The following is a 24,416-nucleotide window of genomic DNA, read 5'->3' on the forward strand; positions in this document are numbered from 1 at the left end:
TGCTGACAAAGCTGCTCTGTGTTCATGCATCCAGCTAGACAAGGTGGCCTTGAACTAGGGTGACACCTCAACACAGCTGGCCGGCACTAATGAGCTCTTATCTCTTATCTCTCAACGGGAGATATATTTCCCGTGGGAAGAGAGAGGAGGAACCCGGAGGGAGGGGCACCCCCTCCCTAGGGAGGAGCTGTGGCCTGAGGCTCTGTATATAAGGAGCTCCTCAGGCAAGCTCTCGTCACAAACGTCTGCTGACCATCATATGGGACACTTCTCAAACCTTCCTATTCTTTGTGGAGAATTGGAACCTGACGACGACCTAGACATGGCCAGCGAAGGACAAGAGCAGATCATCTCCATTTGCCTGGACGACATGGATGATGACAATCTTCTTGCTAATAACTCTGGAGATACAGGCTGTCCAGGCTGTGTCAGCGGCTGCCCAGCCTGTCCAGATGAGCACATTATTGATTTGCATAATAGCAAACACCCGGAGAACCAGATCTCTGGATATCTCCCAGAGGAAGATCGGAGTGGTGCCTCCACCCCGGCTCCAGTGGATCAACCAGCGGAGTCCTCTGTGCCCATTGCGGGTGCTGTCTGGAAGGTGGTGTTTCCCTCACTTCTGGGGGACCTCGCTGACGATGAAGACTACGAGATGCCCAGGATGCAGCTATATGGCATCAAAGGCAACAAGATCAACGACGATGCCCTGAAGGTTCCTCAAGTTTGGGAGCAGATCGCGGGCATCAGACGAGGACACCTGTCCAACAGAGAGCCGTTCCTGACACCTACTTGGGAAGACTACGTGTTACTGAAAGGCCACTCCATCAAGAGATTGGTGAACTATTCCCGCCTGATAGGAGACAACTGGCGCTCTATCGTGCCTGCATGTGTAACCATCTACAGGGTGATGGTGAGTTCTCTGCGTTACCAGGCGGGCCAAGTGTGGGCCACCATTGAAACTCAGGGATCAGGGCAGAATCGCTTTGGTTGCCTGGAAGCCATTTTGGGAACTTGCATAGTTCGAGGAAAATGGGAGAATGGACAAACAGGAATCCGGGATGCCTACCGAGATCCTGCCATATACCCATCTGATGCTGTCGCAGCTGCCATTGAGGCGAAAGCACGAGAGGGGAGCCAGGGTGCCAAAGGGGGTGTTAGGGGCCCTGGGGCTCCGGCCCGGGACCCCAAGAAAGTGGCACCCAGGCCCTTCAAGCCGTACCAGCATGACAACCGCCACAAGGACCGTCAGCACCAGGAGAAGCGCAGAGGGTCTGTGGGATCAGAGAGACAGCCATCTCCAACTCCTGCTGTTGCTGACAAGGCTGACCGCCAAGCCATGCCGCCACCTCCATCTCCACCAGTTGCCCAGGTGCCCGTGGGCATGCCACAACTTGCATATTATCCAATGCAAGCAATACAACCCCTATATCCAAACCCAGGCTGCCCCCAGCCAGCTCCAGCCCCAGCTCCCACTCCACCTGTGACCTCTGCCCCCCAGGAGGGCAAGAGTGGGAAGCGAAAGGAGAAACGACACTACACTTCTCGCCGCTAGAAGAAGAAGCCAAGTAAAGTTATGTCCTGATATAATCCTTATATGTTAGTGTGGAGAAAGGGCATAAATATATATTGAAATACTTGGTTTAGTAGTATAAAATGCATATATACATTGTTGTTTGTGTAGAAAAGTTCTCATCATTTTATAATACATGAGAAGTAGGTTTTTAGTCAAAAGAGCTGCTGTTTTTCTCATATACTGTATGTAATGTGTGTTTGCAACAAACATGGGACATTCTCACAAGCACGAAAGTATGCCTTGGCACACTGCCAACACAGCTGCATCTACAAGACGCTCTCTGTCTGGGAAACCAACCTGGGACTGAGCGTGAGTGAGACAGGTGCCCGTCCCTCCCTAACGTTCGGGCCGTGCTGTTATCTCTTATCCGAGATAAGAGATATGACATCCTGGGGGAGAGCGTGTTTCCCAGAGACTTCTGAAACTAGGGCGGACACTCCCCAATCTCGAATGAATAGGGGAGTCCTAGCCTCACCTTGACCGTCTCCATTGCGTCAGGCTGTGCATGAGAGGGCATGTACGTGCACAGATGCGTGACAACGTGTGTGTGCTAAAATATGTTCTGTGTGTAAATCACGTCACTGTGACTGCAACGGACTACTGTTTAAAGGAGAATGCTCCGTGTCTCTTGTTCAGTTGTTTTTTAGTTGAGTTGTTGCAGCTATCCCCGGCCCGTTAGGGGTCGGGGATGGACCTGTTTGTATTTAGTGCAATTTCTGCACCACTTGTTCCTGTACTTAGAGAGACTTTGACTCTGTTAGATTCTCTGTTTTTAGTCAAGTACTTATATCGTACTTCTTCATTATTTCATTGCCAATTACTGTATTGGTGGTTTTATATTTTGTAACTGTTTTTATTCCACTAAAGCTTTTTTATTCACTTTTATCTGGTGTCTGTCTGAAGTCATTTTTCAAGAGTTAACAACTTTTTAAAGGTTTGACTTTCTCTCCTTCCCTACGGGGAAGGCTGCACTCATGGGAGGAAGGTTTTGAACACCTTCAGGCACTCGAAACCATCTCCTGGCTGTGGGACTGATTGAGACTTTTGGTAAGATTCAACAAGAGTATTAGGTTAAAAGTCTTTTCACCCTATCAGAAGCCAACTCAGCGCGTGCTGAGCTGGTGGGCGAGCTTGACAGATAAAGCACAAATCTCCAAAACCCCTAACCGGATGAACTGATGTTCACTCTGGACGGTTTGTGCTAATAAGTTGAGCTGCGTCTCTCCCGAGCCCTTGGCGAGAGAAGCTACAAGTTCAGACTCACACTTTACACTGTCTTTGTGGTTTTGCATTCTCCATTCAGACCTAAGGTCTACATTTCTAAAGTAAGGTGCATATCTTGGTCTCTAAAATAAATAGTCGCTGTAGAAAGTAATAATATTCACCAGTTAAAGAGGGTCTCATTGATAGCTCAGCTTTCATTCAGAGAAGTGTATTTATGTTAGTGTTAAATAAGTATATGTAATGTAAATATGTATATGTATATGTGTAATAGTAGGTTTACACAAGCAAGGAAGGTTATTAAAACTGTTTGTGAACTTAGTACACCTACATAGGTTTACACAAATGGGAAACTGTTTGTGAACTTAGTACACCTACATAGGTTTACACAAATGGGAAACTGTTTGTGAACTTAATACACTTAATGGGTTTACACAAATGAGAAATTGTTTGTGAACTTAAAGGTGTAGTGACAGTGTTTCATTTTAAAAGATCCGGTAACTTCTTGGGCTTAGGACCTGGGAAGGGTTCCGGGCGGCGTGAGGAGTACTTTAAAAGGTGGAAGAGTACTCAGTAACTCAAGCTCATTACACCACCCTAACCCTAATCCTAAACATTGAAGCCCCACAATACGGTTTCACCTGCATACTGTATATTACACCTACATACTGTATATTACACCTACATACTGTATATTATACCTACATACTATATATTACACCTGCATACTGTATAGTATACCTACATACTTTATATTACACCTGCATACTGTATATTATACCTACATACTATATATTACACCTGCATACTGTATATTATACCTACATACTATATATTACACCTGCATACTGTATATTATACCTACATACTTTATATTACACCTGCATACTGTATATTATGCCTACATACTTTATATTACACCTGCATACTGTATATTATACCTACATACTTTATATTACACCTGCATACTGTATATTACACCTACATACTGTATATTACACCTGCATACTGTATATTATACCTACATACTATATATTACACCTGCATACTGTATATTATACCTACATGCCTGCTTCCTCTGAGCACTGTGAGACATTTTTAACATTTTTTACTGACAAGATTTATTCCATCAGATCACAGATGGCCAACATCCAACCCCCGGCACTTACTCCTGCAGCTACCCCCAACTCTCATGATCCCCCCATCAGCTCCTTCTCCTCATTTATAACAATATCTATAGAAACACTTGTTAAAACCATCTCTCACATGAAGACCACCTCCTGCAAATTAGACATTGTCCCCACTCAACTCCTAAAGGAGATACTGCCCTCTGTTGGTCTCCATATCCTTTCACTTATCAACACCTCCCTGGTTTCCGGTATTGTTCCTACCTTTTTTAAAACAGCCATAGTCACACCACTGCTTAAGAAACAAAATCTAGATCCATCTGATACAAAGAACTATAGGCCTATTTCTAAACTTCCCTTTTTATCTAAGGTTCTTGAAAAAATTGTTTTCAATCAGTTAATAACCCACCTGAGTACAAACTCAATTTTTGAAAAGTTTCAGTCAGGTTTTCGCTCCTTACATAGTACGGAAACAGCTCTCCTAAAGGTGTCTAATGACTTGCTGTTATCCACTGGTTCTGGCAGTTGTTCCATCCTGGTCCTGCTCGATTTAACGGCCGCTTTTGATACCATCGACCACAAAGTCCTCATCAGTCGGCTAGAGAAGGTTGTAGGCATCTCTGGTGTAGCCCTCCGTTGGTTCAGCTCTTACTTAAGTGAGAGATGTTTCTCCGTCAATATAGGTGATGCAGCATCATCCGTAGCCCCCCTACATTGTGGTGTACCCCAGGGCTCGATCCTCGGCCCAATCCTATTTTCGCTGTATATGCTCCCACTAGGGGACATAATCCGTAGATACAACATTCAATTTCATTGTTACGCAGATGACACTCAGCTTTATTTACCAATAACCCCAGACAATAAAGACAGACTAGCCACCCTACATAACTGCATAACCGATATAAAAAACTGGATGCACAATAACTTCCTTCAATTAAACGAAAATAAATCAGAGGTTTTGGTGTTTGGCCCCCCCCTCGCCAGAGCCCAAATAGAATCAAACCTCGGCTCATTACTTCCAAACCTCAAAACCACAGTTAGAAACCTCGGCGTAACCTTTGACCCAGACCTTAGCCTACAACAACACATCAAAAAGGTCATTCAATCCTCATTTTACCACATAAGAAATATCTCAAAAATTAAATCATTCCTAACCCCTTCCGATCTGTCAAAAGTAGTTCATGCATTCATATTCTCACGTCTCGATTATTGTAATTCATTGTACACATGCCTCTCAAAAAAATCCATCCATAGTCTACAAATGGTTCAGAATGCCGCAGCCCGTCTGTTAACTGGCACAAGAAAATATGACCACATCACACCTATTTTAGCATCTCTCCATTGGCTCCCAGTTGACTTTAGAATAAATTTTAAAATCCTTTTAATTACATGTAAGGCCAGGATGGGCCTTGCTCCTGCCTACATCTCAGACCTAGTGTCAAACTACGTCCCATCTCGCTCACTGAGATCTGCTAATAAAGCTCTCCTGGACATTCCAACATGTCAACTTAACACCAAAGGACGTATGGCCTTTGCTTTTAGAGCCCCTACCCTGTGGAATGCCCTGCCCCTTGAGATCCGCCTTGCTGAGTCTGTCCCCCGTTTTAAATCACTTCTTAAAACACATTTTTACAGACTAGCTTTTAATCCTTAATTAATGTAACTCTTATGTATTTGAATTTTCTAAGTTAGTTATTTATTTCTTTGCATTGTTTTTCTGCACTGTTTTTAATCTTATAACCTTGTGTGTATGTCCTGTTCTTTGTCCTCTGCTGTTTTGTGTCCCCCTGTAAAGCACTTTGTAACCCTGGTTTTGAAAGGTGCTATATAAATAAAGATTTATTATATTATTATTACATACTTTATATTACACCTGCATACTGTATATTATACCTACATACTATATATTACACCTGCATACTGTATATTATACCTACATACTATATATTACACCTGCATACTGTATATTATACCTACATACTTTATATTACACCTGCATACTGTATATTATACCTACATACTTTATATTACACCTGCATACTGTATATTACACCTACATCAGACCTTAACGATGAAACGTTATAAAAAGTGTGAGTTTTAATAAAACTATGTGACCGTGGCAAAGGTCCAACTGCCTTGTTTCAGAACCAAACAGGAAGTGAAAATAGACAATCTACAAGGTCATGGGTTAGGGTTATGGGTTAACTTTTGAGCAGATCACCATATAGACTTAAGGGTGTTCATGCAAAATGTCATAACAGAGACATAACATCAAAACATGTTATACGTTCAATGAATTATGCAGTCATCAAAGAAGAAATGGAATGGAATGGGGAGATACTTGTAAGTGGCACTTAAACAATGTCAAAGTTGAAGCCCCACAATAATGAAAATTATTATGTCCCAACTACCTGTATGAAAATTATTCACACCTCATGTCCCAACTTACAAAAAATTAGGTTTGTTCTTAAATATTTCAGAAAATAATGTACTTGTATGATAACATAAGCTCTCATCTATACTTCCCCACATAAATAGTAATGTAACAACAGTTTCATTCATAGCAAGGAAAACAAATCACCTTGTTCTGCATCACCTTTTCCCAAAGTCGAGCCGTTTTCAGTAGGGATGCACCGATATGGAAATTATTGGCCGATGCCGATGTCGATGTTTGAAATAACACTTTAGCCGATGGCCGATGCCGATGCCGATGTTATTCATTCACCCTTTTATGCCAGGAAATACATTAAATACATATTTAAGAGCACAATTTTTAAATTATTTCAGCCCTTTATCACTCTTTGATGCTTATTGCTTACCATAATGAGCACAAATTCAGATTCATGAAACAACAAATTTTTATTTAACTTTCTGTTACAGAACAGACAAATTGCTGGTATCTATGACACCCAGCTAAATAACCTTTTTAACTGTCTCTCTGTTGCAAATAGAAGTGTGTAAAGTAAACTGTAAACAACAATAACATGGCCTGTACTCAGTATCTTGTCACTGTCAGTAGTCACTCAGAATCATGTCAGTATCATGGTCACTGGTCAGTAAGTAACTAAGTATCATCATGTCAGTCAGTACTAGTGTAATATATCATGGTCATTGGTCAGTAAGTTATCATGTCAGTATTGTGGTCATTGGTCAGTCAGCATCATGTCAGCATCATGTCAGTATTGTGGTCATTGGTCAGTCAGCATCATGTCAGCATCATGTCAGTATTGTGGTCATTGGTCAGTCAGTATCATGTCAGGATCATGTCAGTATTGTGGTCATTGGTCAGTCAGCATCATGTCAGCATCGTTATTATGACCTTTATTGAAGGATAAACCCCTTGAGATGTAGCATCTCATTTTAGAGAGGGTCCATATTGAGCAAACACAGAACAATACATTACATGACATTACATTACATACAGTAACACAGTTACACAATACATCCATGCATACACACGAGACAGGGTCTCTCCCAGAGGTTAGCCGCTCCCACCCCACCAATTCAACCCGTAAATAGTGAAATTAATATGTATTCCACATCAGCAAAAGAAAACTATGGCAAAAACAGAAAACAAAACAAAATTAGAAACATGAGCATGGTGTTTGAAGGTGAGTGAAAAGAGATTCTTTGAACAGGTTAAGGGAGGAAATTGATCTTAGATAGCTTGGTAGGTCATTCCAATCAGCCGGGGCTTTGAATTTAAATGCGCGTCGGCCACATACCAGGGTGGTGTTGCTGGGTACCTTAAAGTATGGGTGGACTGTATGCCTTAAGTTGTATGGGGCTGTGTATGGGTCTAAATATTGTTTCAAATAAGGAGGATAGTTAGAGAAAATACATTTAAAGATGAACTGCATCCAGTGAAAATGTCTACGAGATTTAGGACTTAACCAGTTAAGGGACTCGTACATTGAGCAATGATGCGTTCTGTAAGGGCATCTCAGGATAAATCTACATAGATTGTGATATGTTACATTAAGAGGGTAAAGGATTGTATCTGTGGTATTTTGATATACTATATCTCCGTAGTCTAATATAGGTAAAATCAGCTGTGATATAATTCTTGTTCTAGTCTGAAGGGTGAAGCAGTGAATAGAGCGGTATAATATTTTCAGGCTGTAATTTATTTTCTGAATAGTCGAATTAATATGATTCTTAAAGGAGAGCTGAGGATCAAGCCAGAGGCCCAGGTATTTGAATTCCTCAACCATCTCAAGTGGTGTCCCATCTGAGAATTTGAAAGATAGGGAAAGGGAGTCAGGTCTTAGGGAGAAAAGCATACTGACTGACTTTTTTCTGTTCAGCAGCAGTCTGTTGAAATAGAACCATTCCTGAACAGAATTGAAGTCTGCCTGTAGTGTCTGCTGAATTTGTGCGATATTTGGGTTTGAGCAGTAGATGACTGTGTCATCAGCATATAATTGAATGTGACTGTTAGAGCAAATTGTAGGCAAGTCATTAATAAAAATGGAGAAGAGCAGTGGCCCTAATGATGAACCTTGGGGTACGCCTTTATCCATGATGACAAAGTCTGACTGAGAGCCCTGATATGAGACACACTGACGTCTATGATGGAGATAAGAGTTGAACCATAATAAAGCTTGTCTTGAAAGACCAATAGCGTATAACTTATCCAAGAGGAGATAGTGATCGACCATATCAAAGGCCTTAGAAAGGTCTATAAATATTGCACCCGTTGACATGCTATCACCAAATGATGAAAATACATCGTTCGTAAATTTCAGAAGAGTAGTGATTGTGGAGAAATTGGGTCTGAAACCGGACTGGGATGGAGATAAGATATTGAAGTCATTGAGGTAATTGGATAATTGGTTAAAGATCAATTTTTCAAATATTTTTACTATGCTATTGATAATCGAAATGGGTCTGTAGTTATTCAGATCGTGAGGATCACTGCCTTTATGTAATGGGGTGACTCTGGCACATTTCCAGGATGATGGGACTTCTCCTGTGGACAAGGATAAGTTAAATAAATCGGATAGAGGATATGCCAAAATATGAGGTGCCATTTTAATGAACCTCATATCCAAGCCATCTGGCCCAACACCACTTCCTGACTTCAAGTCACGAATAGCCCGTTCAACATCACGTGGATAGATTGTTCTAAAGGAGAAAGAGTTGTCACGTCTGGGGATGTTAGGAGGAGCATGAGAATAAGGTGGGTCTGATAGTAGTGAGCTGCAGACAGAAGAGAAGTGCTGGCTAAACGCATTACAAATTGTAGAGGGATCATCAGTTAAATCATTATTTACTCTGATATGATTAGGACTTTTATTGCCTTTATTTAATATGCTATTCATTTTGTTCCAGAATTGTTTGGGATTATTGTAGTTATTGTTTAAGCAATCTTTAAAATAATTTGATTTAGCATTTCTTATTTTGGTTGTGCATGTATTCCTTAATTGTTTATAAATATCCCAATCAACAGGATCATTTGTAGTGCGATATTTTGTCCAAGCCCTATCTCTCTGTTTAAAAAGACTTATGAGCTCACCACTAATCCAAGGCAGGTGTCTGCCTTTGACCTTGATTGTTATCCATGGGGCATGTCTGTCAATAACATTGATCAATTCAGTGTAGAAAAATGTCCAGGCATCTTCAACAGATGGTATTAGTTGAAACCTGTTCCAGTTGATTTCAATCAAATCACGAATATAAAGTTCAGTGTTCATATTTTTTAATTTTCTTACTTTGATATATCTTGGTGGTAGTCGAGGTATTTTAATTTTCCAAACACAATAGATAATAGAATGATCACTGAAACAGTCAGACAGAACCCCCGATGATACAATCCTATCAGGATGGGTGACAAGTATCCAATCTAATAAAGACTTTGTCAGGTGAACAGGATCTGTTCTGGTTGTCTCGCTTATAAGTTGGGTAAGATTTGCGCTGTTGATAAGGTTACGTTCTCTGGAGCATGATCGATCAAGGTAGTTCCGGTTGAAGTCCCCCAAAATCAGGGCTTCGTTTGAGTGTTCTAAAGAATTAATAGTGGACAAAATACAGTTTATAGATTCAGCGGGAGCATCGGGAGGCCTGTAGACACTTCCTATAGTCAGATGTTTGTTATCATGGAAACGTATTTTGATAAATATGGATTCAAAGTGCATAGGCTTCACATTAGGTGTAACAAGCTCAGAGGACAAATTTGATGAGACATAAATGGCCACTCCTCCTGCCCTCGAGCCTCTATCTGATCTATATAGCATATAATTATCTAACTGAACATCGTTGTCAGCAATAATATTAGACAACCAAGTCTCAGACATTGTAATTACACTAGGTTTGTTATAAGCCACCCAAGCTCTCAAGCGATCAATTTTGAGAAATAAACTTCTAATATTCACATGTATAACGTGTAAACCTTTCACAGTATTCATTATACACAAATAAGATTATAGGAATATTCATTCATGGTTATACAAACACATCAATACATCGTGTCAGTATTGTGGTCATTGGTCAGTCAGCATCATGTCAGTATTGTGGTCATTGGTCAGTCAGCATCATGTCAGCATCATGTCAGTATTGTGGTCATTGGTCAGTCAGTATCATGTCAGCATCATGTCAGTTGTGGTCATTGGTCAGTCAGCATCATGTCAGCATCATGTCAGTATTGTGGTCATTGGTCAGTCAGCATCATGTCAGCATCATGTCAGTATTGTGGTCATTGGTCAGTCAGTATCATGTCAGCATCATGTCAGTTGTGATCATTGGTCAGTCAGCATCATGTCAGCATCATGTCCGTATCATGGTCATTAGTCAGTAAGTCAGACCAGGCATATACATTCAAGTTTCAAGACGCAGAACTAGGTCTGCTGTGCAACACAATATAGGAGGCTCTGACAACAAATATCTTTCTATGAAAACTGCCTGCCTTATAACTACCTGTGAACTTACAGTAACATTGGGAGAAAAAACAGAATTGAAACAAATTAAATAACTATAACAGCCCAATATTTTTTTTAAATAAATTAAATTAAAGAACAAAAGTTAAAAGAAAAGATAAGCCATAAAAATAGGCCTAAGTATGAAATATAAATTAAATATAAATAAAGTAAAATAGAGCTTTCACAGTTTCTTCTTGTGTATAGCCTATGCTACACCTTGTATTTCCATTATATTAGGCTGGCGGAGTTTAACATGGGCCTCAATCTTTAACAAAACAAAATGGTAAAAAGAAAAGAATCCCATCCCTAGGGCTACTACTCTACTACTTCTTCACATTGGGAAGCGTAAGATGCATGTTTTTCTTTACAAAGACAAGCATCTCTGCCTTGTCTGAGCTCAATCTATTTCTCTTCTCATCCAAAATGTTACCCACGGAGCTGAAAAGCCTCTCACTGTCCACGCTTGTGCATGGTGCACACAGATATTTGCGGGCCATTTGCGCCAGTGCTGGAAAACGCTGTTTGTTTTTCTGCCAATATGTGAGTGCAGTCAGTGGAGGCTCTTTGTCTTGGGTAGCACTAGCATCTTCTTTTTTCTTCTTTCTTTGAATGGGGGCCTCGGATAGGTAACCATCCAGCTGCTGTACCGCATCCGCCCTATGAATACAGAGGCTTTTGTCACACACTATCCTTACAGTAGGCTGAAGCAATTAAATGAAAATGTGGTCTGCAATATAACAGCAGCATAATAACAAGAACGATTCATTTTAAGATTAAATAAAAAAAAAAATATAGACCTACCTTGGCAATTCTGGTCCCTTTTCCTGCAGAATCTCCTCAAACATGTCGTGCAGACTGGCCCCTGCCCGTAGTTCCTCGTCTGTTCGTGCTCTCTTTGGAAGTGGGTCGTCACTTGTTGATGGGCCGTTGTTGTCATCATCAGAGGGGTATCTCTGCGTCTCATTGCCAAGCGCAGGCAGGGTGCCCTCCAGTAGTGCTTCAAGTGCTGCTCGAGCTCGTTGTTTAACATCCTCCCCAAAGAAGCGGTCCTTGTAGCGGGGATCCAGTAATGTTGCAATTAAGAAATTGGGATCATACTCCTCTCTGAAACGTTTGTTCACTGAATCTAATAAGGCAGCCTTTGTTGTTTTAACGCCATGGTCTGAAACTGTATCAGCAGTCTTGCTTAAAAGGCGTCGCAGAGCTGTCACCGAGGGGATCACGTCAGCAGCTGATGACTCGGATGCGCTGATATCTTTTGTCAGTAGTTCAAATGGGGAGAGTAGTGTGGTTAAGTTTTCAATTAATCCCCATTGTTGACCACTCAGGTTTGCAGGGAGGTCGAAGTCAACGGCATAAGCAGCAAGTGCGTGCTTTTGTTCCAGGAGGCTCTTCATCATCATATATGTACTATTCCAGCGAGTGGGTACATCTTGCTGGAATCTTTTCATTTTCAGCCCCGCTTTGACCTGTATAGCATCCAGGCGATCGTAGGCAAGGGATGAATGTTTGAAGTGGCCGACGATTTTTCGACATATTGCCAACACATTCATGACGCTAGGCTGGGTTAGAACGCCATCGCCCACGACTAATTGCAGAGAGTGTGCCATGCAACCAAAGCTAGTCAGCTCCATGTCCTTCATAGCTTTCGCCATATTTCTGGCGTTATCCCTCACGACAGCATGGACTCTGCTCTTGGGAATTTCCCACGTTTCGAACATTTTCTCAAAAGTAGCAGCGATAGCATTTGCGGTATGGGAGCCAGGGAACTCCTGGGAATGTAACACCACTTTGACCAAGTTAAACTCTGTGTCTATCCACTGTGCCGTGAGGCTGATCATACTCACAGGGCAGACGTCTGCACTATATATATCAGAGGTGAAACTGATGGCACTGGCAGGGACATCACGAGCTAGTAGAGTATGGATGTGACCAGCTACAATGTTGTATAATTCGGGGAGACAGACATCAGAAAACTGACGGCGACTGGGCAGGGTGTAGCGGGGCTCCGCATAAGCCATCAAGGCTCGAAACCCCACATTCTCCACAATAGAGAAGGGCTGGTCGTCTAATGCAATCATCTCCATAACTTTTTTAGTGAGGCCAATGGCTCTGGGATGATCCGCGGGGTATGGCTTCCCTTTCTCAAACGCTGTTTGAAGGAGTTGAGTTGAGGCTGTACTGGTGGATTGTTTCTTGGCAGCCAATTCATCCTGTCTTTTCTTGTCAGCTTTCAGGAAGTCATTGTATTCGACAACGTGTCTGCTTTTCAAATGACCCCTCAAATTTGTGGTGTTGAAATCCTTGGTGGTTTTACCCCCTCTTGAAATTTCGCTGGAACATGTATTGCAAATTGCAAAACTGCGATCCTTTTCCGAGATAGTGAAGAATTCCCACACAGCCGACATTGTGTCTCTCCGTATGTAAACATGTACCGCATGTGTAAGCTAGATACGTTCTGCGCATGTGCACCTGTGGCAGGGCTGCCTTCTTGGTGTGTGTGCACCACCTAGGGATAATCATTTGGAACTGCAGCCAGATTGTTAGGCAGCAGAAAACACACCAATATTGCAAGCCGGCCAGTCAGACAGACAGACGAACATCGGCCAGTACCATCGGTGAACGTCACGTTATTGACCGATGCACCGATGGCAGTCAATGAGGCAAATATCCGCCGATGCCGATGTGCGGCCGATACATCGGTGCATCTCTAGTTTTCAGCATCCTGTTGTACAAATTCATGTTATATAATTCATATCATGACGAGGGCTATTAAACAACACAAAAGCAGTTACAGTAGTGCTTTCAACCAAAAACCTATCTATTAAACAACACAACAGTAGCTACAGTAGTGCTTTAAACCAGAAACACATCACCTTTTGTGGCCACTGTTATATTTGATATAGTAGAAATAACTACACATTTCTTATCAATAGTGAGCCTATGATACACTACTGTATGTGATATTAAGCTAGCTAAATGGTGGGAGAAGTACTCAAATGTATTAAAATAATTAAAAGTTCACTTGAGTCTTGGCATCATCAAATCAAGGTACTAGAAGTAATTAGTACACATTTTCATAGATATATTTTTCATTTTCATCGTACACATGTATACAATCTTTTTTTAATGGCAGATCTACAAGCTCACGTGTCAAAATCTACAATGTATGTAACTAGTAGAGTTTTTTAATTAATTGTTGGAGAGTAAATAAATATATACATATTAATAACCATTTAAATGTAGTAATGACGCAAAGGCTTTAACTTTTAGTCAACAGGGTCGCAAAAAACGCACAGAGAAGAAAAGGCGCAAATTAACAGCAAAAGCCTTGCGAAGAATTAAACCTGAAGCTACCAGGAACCACATTCCAGAACTGCAAACTACCTGGAGTCTCCAGAAGTACAAGGTGTCAAGTGCTCTGAGACATGGCTAAGGTAAAGAAGGCTGAAACACGACCACCAATGAATAAGACCACGAACACCACTGAATGGACAGATGAAATGAGAGTGACTCTTGATGGACCAGATGGATGGGCCTGTGGTTGGATCACTAATGGACACAGGGCACCACCTCTTGTTAAAGGACAACTTTAGTTTTTTACAAGGGTTCATATTTTAGATTGTAATTAAAGAATATAAAAGATGAGTGTTAAAATTATTTCATTTACTTCTTTCTATTGTTTTAGAGATTCTTATTTCAGTGGTTGGGGGCATGCGTACACGTGGCTAAATATGTCATTTTACACAGAATAAGCCCATTCCCAAGATACAACGCAAACTTTCATGGTTGGATGTTACTTATGGGGGCTAGAAGTGTTACTGTAAATAGCAATAAAGAAACTGCTGGCTTATTGTGTCTAAAAAAAGACATATTTAGCCACTTGTACGCATGCCCCCATGCGTACGCATGCCCCACATTTTAGCACAGTAAACGTGATAAAACAATAGAACGAAGGCAATGAAAACATTTTATCACTCACTTTTTCTTTTCTCAAATTACAATCTAAAATATGAACCCTTGTTGTAAAAAAACAAAGTTGTCCTTTAACTCATCTGGTGCCGATCCCGAACTAGTTCGGCTTTATTTCAATCCAATACAATCTTTTTTTTATTAATTCACTTACCCCGAGCTGCTTGTAGAGTCGTGGGTGGTCCTGGCTCGCTAGCCGCTAGCCAGCTAGCCGTTCTACTCTGTCCGACGATATATTCCATTAAAAATGGTTTAAAATACATTTTTGAGCTCCCCAATGTTCACCCGATGTTCGGCGCCGCTTCCGATGAGTACACGAGTGTGCCGATCCCGAAGTAGTTCGGCTTTATTTAATTAAATGAATAAAATGATAAGAGGCCTTCTGAAGCCTGGCTTGATTTTTGTAGCTACTAGCCGAAAGCTAACAACGTCCCGGCCGGCCGTAATTTGCGAACGCAATCGCCAATCTCCGCCAATGAAAGACCGCATCTTTAAAGGCTTATATCTCTTTTTTGTGTTTTAGGAAAGCGGCGCGAGGTTTATTTACGGCGAAATCGCCCAAAAATGATCTTTTAGATGACAAAATGGGAATAGCCATTCTGTTAGCATCTTCATCCGGGACATTTCCATGCCGTGCATGAACGTGAGCACGTCAGGTCCTGGAAGCTGAAGTCCTGGAAGCTAAAGCGCTCGCCTATGAGAGATGCGCTGGCATTCTTTGGCCCCTAGAGGGCGCTGGCGCTCAAAGAGTTAAGCACCAACAAGGTGGAGTAGGCCTACTGGTATGGGCTGCTATTATTAAGGAGGAGCTAGTCAAACATTTTCGGGTTGAAGATGGACTGAAAATCAACTCCCAATCCTACTGCCAGTTTCTGGAAGATACTTTCTTTAAGCAGTGGTATAGGAAGAAGTCTGCAGCATTTAAGAAGACCATGATCTTTATGCAGGACAATGCTCCAGCACATGCATCAACGTACTCTACTGCTTGGCTAGCTAGCAAAGGCCTGAAAGATGACCAATGACTGAGCTGGGCCTGGGCCCCTTCCTCACCTGACTTAAATCCTATTGAGAGTTTCTGTGCCCTTCTCAAACATGAGATTTGCAGTCAGGGAAGACAATACACCTCTTTGAACAGCATCTGATCATGAACAGATCAAAACACTATTTGGAGACTGTTGCATCCATCTGAAAGGCATTTTACAATTTTTTGACTTTTCAGTGTCAGTTAAATCTCGTTTTTGTCCCATTTGACGTGAGGTTTTGAAGCTGCTTAATATCTATGCACACCTGATATAGGTTTTAATCACTTTAGGCCACACCCTCCCTCCCATCTGAGAATTAGTAAATTCAATAAGCATTCAAATTTATATAATTTGGTGTTGGAAAATGGGCAAAGAAATAATGAAAAGGTCAAAATACTCATTCGCCTAATAATTGTTCACGCACTGTATAGTGTTTTATAACTGCGATGATATTTGAATGTTTTATTTTTTATTTTTTTTAACTGCAATTGTACTGTCCTACCTTTTTGTCAAATAAAATATTAAATCAATCAGAAACTAAAGTTGTCCTTTAAGGCAGTGATTTACAAAGTGAACAATATAAGGTATGAAGCCTACCTGGCTGTGTGGAGCTGAAGCTGAAGGGGTCTGGTCGTCCATTCTGTGTTGTATCAATGAGGTGGACTAGAAGATCAACCTGTGTGAACAAATCTTATTCATTAACAACATGTATGATAAAATCATATTCATTAACAACCAGTATGATCCAAATCATAATCATGAACAATCTGTTCAAATCATCTAACATATAATTTTCCGAATGTCTGTCTGTCTGAGTGAGTGAGTGAGTGTCTGTCTGAGTGAGTGTCTGTCTGTCACAGCGTTTCTCCTCAGTGGCTGGAGCAATTGATCTGAAATCGCATCACCATTAACATATGAACACACCTGACATAACTGTGAAGCCCGTTTGTCACTTTCACAAATCATATGCTGTATATTAGCATTTTGATGGTGTATCTATATCTATTCTGCATCTAGCATGAGGCATATCTATTCTGCATCTAGCATGAGGCAACATGTTTAACCAGCTCTGTGTGTGTGTGTGTGTGTGTGTGTGTGTGTGTGTGTGTGTGTGTGTGTGTGTGTGTGTGTGTGTGTGTGTGTGTGTGTGTGTGTGTGTGTGTGTGCAGGCGGGTGGGCGGGCGGGGGGGTTGTCTGGCCCTGTTACAGATGTTGTCCAAAAATCATGCAGATCGGTACACAGTATCTCTATAGCCATTAAACAAAACGGGTATTTCTTACATTGATGCTCCTACATATTATCATGCAAGCACCAGTTAAAGTTACTTTCCATCCTCATATACTGTGTGCACAGTGCACATCCCATAACCCACACACTGCACATCATTTCGGAGCTCATATCTTTTAACGGGTAAGGGCTAGTCTATTTTAGTTTAACAATGTTAATAACATTAGCCAGAGAAGGAGGTAGTTATCACTTCTCCCATAGACAGGTGAGAACTCACCTTTCAGGAGGCCAGAGAAGGAGGTAGTTATCACTTCTCCCATAGACAGGTGAAAACTCACCTTTCAGGAGGCCAGAGAAGGAGGTAGTTATCACTTCTCCCATAGACAGGTGAAAACTCACCTTTCAGGAGGCCAGAGAAGGAGGTAGTTATCACTTCTCCCATAGACAGATGAAAACTCACCTTTCAGGAGGCCAGAGAAGGAGGTAGTTATCACTTCTCCCATAGACAGGTGAGAACTCACCTTTCAGGAGGCCAGAGAAGGAGGTAGTTATCACTTCTCCCATAGACAGGCCAGAAGTGAGCACTCCCCACCCCCTTGTTTCCCCTATCCTGTACATAGTGTTTTATAACTGTGATATTATTGAATGTTTTCTTTGCTTGCTATTTATCATGTCCATGAATTAAAGACAGAGGGTTTCCAACGTAAAAAAGACTGTAAAAGGTCTTATTTGGGATGTTCCTTTTAGGCAGGGTGTTTAACTGTACTTGTACTGTACTACATTTCAATTCTATTGACTATACTTGTACTGTTCTCCATTTTTGTCTAATTTTCTCACCCGGTGTCAATTATATAATGTAGGTAATCATGGGTGCTATCTCTGCCAACCTGGGGAGACAACGGACTGACCTCATGCTTCCTTCTATGCATGAGGAGTCCAAGCCAGTAAACACTCACTCACAACCACAAACACAAACAATCACATTTTAATTCATCATTTACCACCAGAGCTCCACAATAGGTAGAAAATGTGTATCACAGGTTCAGAATATACCGTAGACATATTTCACATGTTGCCCTGTCATGGACTATATGGCAGGTATATGGGTCTCAAACACAAATATTAAAGGGCAAATGGTCCAAAAAAAGGCAATAGAGTTGCCAAGAAAAGATTTATTTGGGATGTATCAATAAGAGGTGCATGGGCACTGTGGAGGATACACTTTTAAGAACCGGGTTACTTGACAGTTTTCAAAATAACAGTATTGTAAACACCTCTATGGTTAAAGAAACACTTAGGGTTAGGGTTAGGGTTATATACAATAGTATATATCAGAACAATTGGTCCCTGGATATATTGCACAACTTGCACAAGCCAAAATTGAGAACGTTTGTTATGATAAAAAGCAGTTATGCTTGTGAAAAGTATGTTGGAGGAAGAGAGGGTTTGTATTTATTGTGACATAAATGATATTGAGAATGAGTTCCACTTATGTTCTACTGCCCTTTGTATCATGAGCTACGTCAAAGACTGTTTAATCAACACATTATCATACCGGGGACGTCACGGAGCTACTATTAGTCAGAAGCCGGTGCAGGCAGTGCGTGCCTTCTCTGGCCGCCAGCGACAGCAATAACTGCCTTCCAGGGTCCACTCATAGACATTCATTCATTCTAAAGACGGCAGACCGCTCCGTCTCCGACGTGATTACTTCCGCATGCTCGACATGATTGACAGCAGTAAATATCTGGTAAACGTTTGTTTAAAATATAATAGATCTATATAATAGATGCGCCTGTCCATAAATCAATTATGCTGGCACGCAAATGCCTAATTTATGAAAATGTCCAGCAATAAATAGTATTTCTAATTTCCTGGTTCCTCGCACTGATTAGATCCCGCCTACTGCATCCGGATTCACACCACGTCCACATAACATAACGTTTCCGTATCCGCTCTGACCGAAAATGTTGTTATAGCAACCTTTACGTTTGTAAATGCTTTTTAAACAAAAAGCAGCTATATGTTGCAGTGGCTTTGGAACAAATAACAGTATTTATTTTTTCTCGAAACGATGTCATGTTTTTTTGTTACATTTAGGACGTAAACAATCATTTTGATTCTGAAGGCTGTGTTGTTAACTATAGAAGCACACTTCCTCTTAGACGGGGTCTGAGACGGACGTTTGGTAGGCCAATCAGAGGCAGGTAAGGGCGGGTCTTTCCCGAAAGTTTTCGTTGTGATTGGCTAATAGTCACTTGGCAGCAAGTTTTTCACACTACAGAAGGCTAAGCGTTAGGTTGTGGTCATTGTTGATGTTGTTCACTTCACAGACGCGAGGAATTACCATGAATTACCTACTTCTCATAACTCTATGTGAATGACTGAGGTATGTAGCCTTTCTATCTATGAGTGTCTGCATGTATTAAAGTAAACACGTTTAGTTGTGAAATCTTCACCACAATAGAACAAGGTCAATGGCGTTATTGTTAACATGTTATGATTGCTACAATTTCATACTGGCACAAGGTCAACTAAAAGGAGTTCCTAGTAAGCGTTTTGGCTTATTTGCACAGGAACCACTTTATGTATCTCATATAACATTGAAAGACAGGCAGATAGAAGTGGTGCAGTGGTGATTCAATGTTTGGGGGGTCGCGAATGTCGCTATACAGGTCTATTGATATGCAAATAGTTAGTTTCTTTGTTAAACAGTTGTCGAGGTGTGAACTGGGGGGGGGGGGAGGGTGCGAGACCTTTAGTAGAACACAGTACTTTGCATAGGGCATTATTAAAGGGGCTATCATAATTATCTACCCTGTGCTGTTTTCCTCCAGGGCTTTTTAAACAAAGAGATTCTGAATATCAATTCAATTCAAAGGAGCTTTATTGGCATGAGAAAACATACGTTTACACTGCCAAAGCAAGTCAAATAAAAACAGTTGAAAATGGGGAACATCAGACAGTGCTTATATGGTTTAGTTATAGAACTGTAATGGTCCATTGGTGGCCACTGGAACATTTGCTCATGACAATATTTCATTGATGTATTCTCATCAATTAAGAAAAAATGGATAGAAACCTGAAAGCTACATCACTTTGCATTCTATTATGCCAAGTACTGTGTTCTGTCTGTCTTTCAATGTTATGTGAGCTACATAAAGTGGTTTCTGTGTAATTAAACCAAAAAGCGTACTAAGGTCTCCTTTTAGTTGACCTTGTACCAATGATTTGTAGTGTCATGAAACTATTTTCCCCTTGTACCCATATATGGAGATCCATGTACTGTATATGGAGATATGCTGTGAGAGCCCAAACATGCTTACTCAGTTATTCGTCCTTATGACATCTGACCATGCATGTATGGTCTTATGACCATACATGGAGATCCCTGTCTGTAGAACCAGCCACACAGATATGGGCTGTCTTGGACAGCTGTCTTGGCCATATATGGATTCTGTTAGTGTGGTATGTGGCCTCCATATATGGGCATTCCCATATGAAGTCCTGTTAGATATGGGCTTAATATTGATGACATCAGGGAACTCCATATATGGGTATAAAGGGATTCTGTTAGTGTGACATCACAGTGAAGCCAGAGCGTGATGTCAGAGCGGCAAACCCATAATGTTAAGAGTGGTTCCCCTGACAGTGACATCAGAGCATGATGTCAGAGAGCGACAAACCCATAGAACCACAGTGTCAGTCAGGCGTGACAGAGATACATACATACGAACAAGCTGTGACCGTTCACATACTAATACTAAAAGTCTGTAGGCTAATAGTCCTCTCAGGGTAATAATAACCAGGCAGACACTAGCCTTACAGTGAATAGGATAGTATAGTCAGGCATTGACACTAAGGCTTGCCCACCTGCCCCCGGCAGGTAAATGAAACTTTGGGGCAGGTGAAGTTTGCATTCAGGTTGCCCGACTGGGCAATTTCTCATTTGAGAGGGGACACGACCGTCTATAAACAACACAAGATATCTGTCTAAACACCTGAACGTGGCCATAAAAAAAGATATAAAATGACAAAGTATGAAACCATAGCAATCATAACTACCTAGGTATTTGGATTTGGAGGTATTGAGGTATGATTACAAATTGTTATTGAGTTAAATTGAGTAGTAATTAAAATCTTACCTATCATTTTATAATGGATGATTTACTTTTTGGGCAAGTGTACATGACCTTTGGGCAAGTAGAACATGACCTGTACTTGCCCGACGGGCAAGTGCCTCTTAGACCTTAGTGTCAACCCCTGATAGTTATGTAGCTATAGTTATTATTATAAATGTTTAGATTACGGCAGAAGCTAGTGATTAAGGCTGCAGTTCTAATTGCAATTGGGAGTCCATTCTACAGTTTGGGAGATGGAGAAAAGACTGGGACAAGGGGATCGTTGTCCAGGGTGTTTTAGCAAAGGTTCTGTCAGCTTCCCTGTGTTAGCTCATCTTAGCTTTCTTATTGCTTTGAGCTTTAAATGGAAGCCTGCATAAACAAGAGTTTCACCTCACTGTTACCTGTAATTGTGTTGTGACAATAAAGTTGATTGATTGATTGATTGATTGACTGATTATCTGAGTAAGTGGGAGGGGTTGTAAGGTTGGATCACGCTTTGAAGGTATGGGGTGCCATAACTTTGGTTGCTTGGTAGGCCCGCATCAGTGTTTTGTACTCAGTGTGGGCAGCAGCTGCGAGCAAGTGGAGGGAGGGGTAGACCTGAACATTTTGGCTGGTTGAAGATCAATCATGCTGCGACATTCTAGATAATTTGCAGAGGCTTAAGTGCACATGCCGGAAGGCCAGTGAGGAGAGAGTAAATGTTGATGTGTGTTTTCTTTTCTTCTTTTTTTTGGTTGCAGGTGGTTGCAGTGAGACACCTGTTCCTCCCAACGATGTTCCTGACACCACCCTCGGAGGTCTTCTTCACTCCAGATGCAGTCACGAGAGCTCTATCTGTGTGGAGCAGAGAATATCACCTTTATGGATGATGATGATGATGATGACAGTGACTTTGAATGTCTGATGACGACAGATTCTCACCCTCCCTGCGTCAGACCCTTGACGATGTCAAGTAGCCTTCCGCGTTCATTCCAGACGCCATAAGGCATGCTCAGCTCGTCCATTGCAGACGCTATAAGACAGTGGGCCGACCCCGCCCACCTCTTTCAGACGGGCATGCGGCAGATCTCTGAGACTGTTGCCATAGCAACATTGGCTAAGGTGGAGACAGCCAATCACAAACTTCGGCTGCCTTAACTCAGTTGCTTTTTTGATACACTCAGACTGACGACCTGCTGTGGACTATATGGGAAGATATAGGTAGATAACCAGTAGACCAGTGGAGGGCAGTAATACACCTGGCGGCGTCCACACTGCCGGAAGTCAAGAAGAAGAAGAAGAAGAAGACGACCTGCTGTTTCCTGAATGGATTGTTGTTGAAGTGAGCAAGAAGCGTAGCACTGTCATGGATTTATGAATGCCATTCAGGTAAGATACAACAATAAAGCCATCATATAGAATGACTCAATGGGGGTTTATTGTTAGCATGTTAGGCCTGTAATCTGTATCTATCCTGCAACAACATATTAAGATAATTTAAAGCTAAGCTAAATACAACAACACCTCCCCCAGCCAGGGACCCCTTAGCTGAGAGACATGAATTGTTGTAATTCCCCCAATAATTCCCCCCAATTCCCCCAGTAGTAACCCTGGAGGGGGTCCCCAGAGTTACTACTGGGGGTCCTCCAAATCTTTGAGTGATAGAAACTTTTTTTACTCCTTTTTTATATTAACCACTTGAACCCTAGCCTCCATATTCTGAGAATTCTAGCCCAAAATAGCAGATCTACAAGCTCACAACGCCTAAATCGGCTGTTTTTGGCAAAGAGCCTTGGTGTAGAGGGGGAAAAGAGCAGACCAAGTACAGAGTCAAAGGTGAAGTTTATTAAGTATTGACAGTTCAAGTGGTTAAATATCTGAAAACACAAATTTACATGACAATACACTGATTTTGCTGTCAAACACCCTGTGCTGACCCCTTAGCTGAGAGAGAGATGAAGCAGGGACCCCTTAGCGGAGCGACATGAAGCAGGGACCCCTTAGCTGAGAGAGAGATGAAGCCGGGACCCCTTAGCGGAGCGACACGAAGCAGGGACCCCTTAGCTGAGAGAGAGATGAAGCAGGGATCCCTTAGCGGAGCGACATGAAGCAGGGACCCCTTAGCTGAGAGAGAGAGATGAAACAGGGACCCCTTAGCAGTCCCTGCTTCATCTCTCTCAGCCACGCTGTCCCTGCTTGGGGTCCCTTAGCTGAGGGAGAGAGATGAAGCATCAGATAAGGGGGTCCCTGCTAGAGTTCTCAACGGGCCTGAAAATTAAGGCCCGGCCCTAACTGGGCCCTAACTGGGCTGGCCCAAGGCCCTACCCTACTAGTTAGCATACATTTTAGGCCCTACCCGGCCCGAAAACGTCGGGTTGGGTATGGTCAGGTCTATAACAGAGTAATAGTAATAAAATAAAATAAAAAATATATTTTATTTTTTCATTGAGCCCGAGGCCCTACCTGGCCCTACTAATTAGCATACATTTTAGGCCCTACCCTAACCCTACCCTAAATGTCGGTCGGGTTCGGGTATGGTCGGGTTCGGGCAGAATTTGAGAACTCTAATCCCTGCTGCCTTCAAGCAGGGCACTAGGAACGTGGGCACCTAGACGAGTGGGCACCTAAATTGTGATTTTCCACATTGCATATTAGCATGCTGCTTTGTTGCTGGTACTGTAAGTCAGTGGTTCTCAACCTGGGGGTCGGAACCCCCAGGGGGATCCCCAAATTATTTTGTGGAGTCCCCAGTAAACAAACCAACATAAACGTTAGGTGTATAGAGCAGGGGTCTTCAACAGGAGGTCCTCAGAGTTACTACAGGGGGTCCTCCAAATCTTTCTTCTTTTTTTATATCAACTTGTATCGTAGCGTCCTTATTCTAAGAACTTTAGCCACAAATAGCTGATCTACAAGCTCACAACGCCTCATGCTGCGAGGCGTTGTGAGCTTGTAGATCGGCTATTTTCGGCAAAGATCTTTGGTGTAGAGGGGAAAAGGAGCAGACTAAGTACAGAGTGAAAGGTCAAGTTTATTAAGTATTGACGGTTCAAGTGGTTAAATATCTGAAAACACAAATTGACAAAAATACACTGACGATTGTGCTGTCAAACAATGAAGCTATATGGAATCTATGATAAGGTAGTGGGGGTCCCTGCTTCATCTCTCTCTTAACTAAGGGGTCCTTGGCCTGAAAACATTGAAGACCCTGGTATAGAGGGTATATCTGCACATTTCTAATGTTTAG

At 41.8% G+C, this 24,416-nt stretch overlaps 1 protein-coding gene across 1 annotated transcript; it reads right to left on the reverse strand.

The window, feature by feature from the left end:
- Window positions 1–11,164: 11,164 nt before the first annotated feature.
- Window positions 11,165–13,249, reverse strand: LOC308307690 (zinc finger BED domain-containing protein 4; the record flags this gene model as incomplete). Its single annotated transcript, XM_080752956.1, has 2 exons — window positions 11,165–11,498; window positions 11,643–13,249. 2 exons carry the CDS (start codon window positions 13,247–13,249, stop codon window positions 11,165–11,167), a joined length of 1,941 nt encoding a protein of 646 aa, XP_080609082.1.
- Window positions 13,250–24,416: the final 11,167 nt, after the last annotated feature.

This window comes from Nannobrachium achirus, assembly GCF_963921795.1.
Source record: "Nannobrachium achirus genome assembly, chromosome: 22".
Lineage (NCBI taxonomy): Eukaryota > Metazoa > Chordata > Actinopteri > Myctophiformes > Myctophidae > Nannobrachium > Nannobrachium achirus.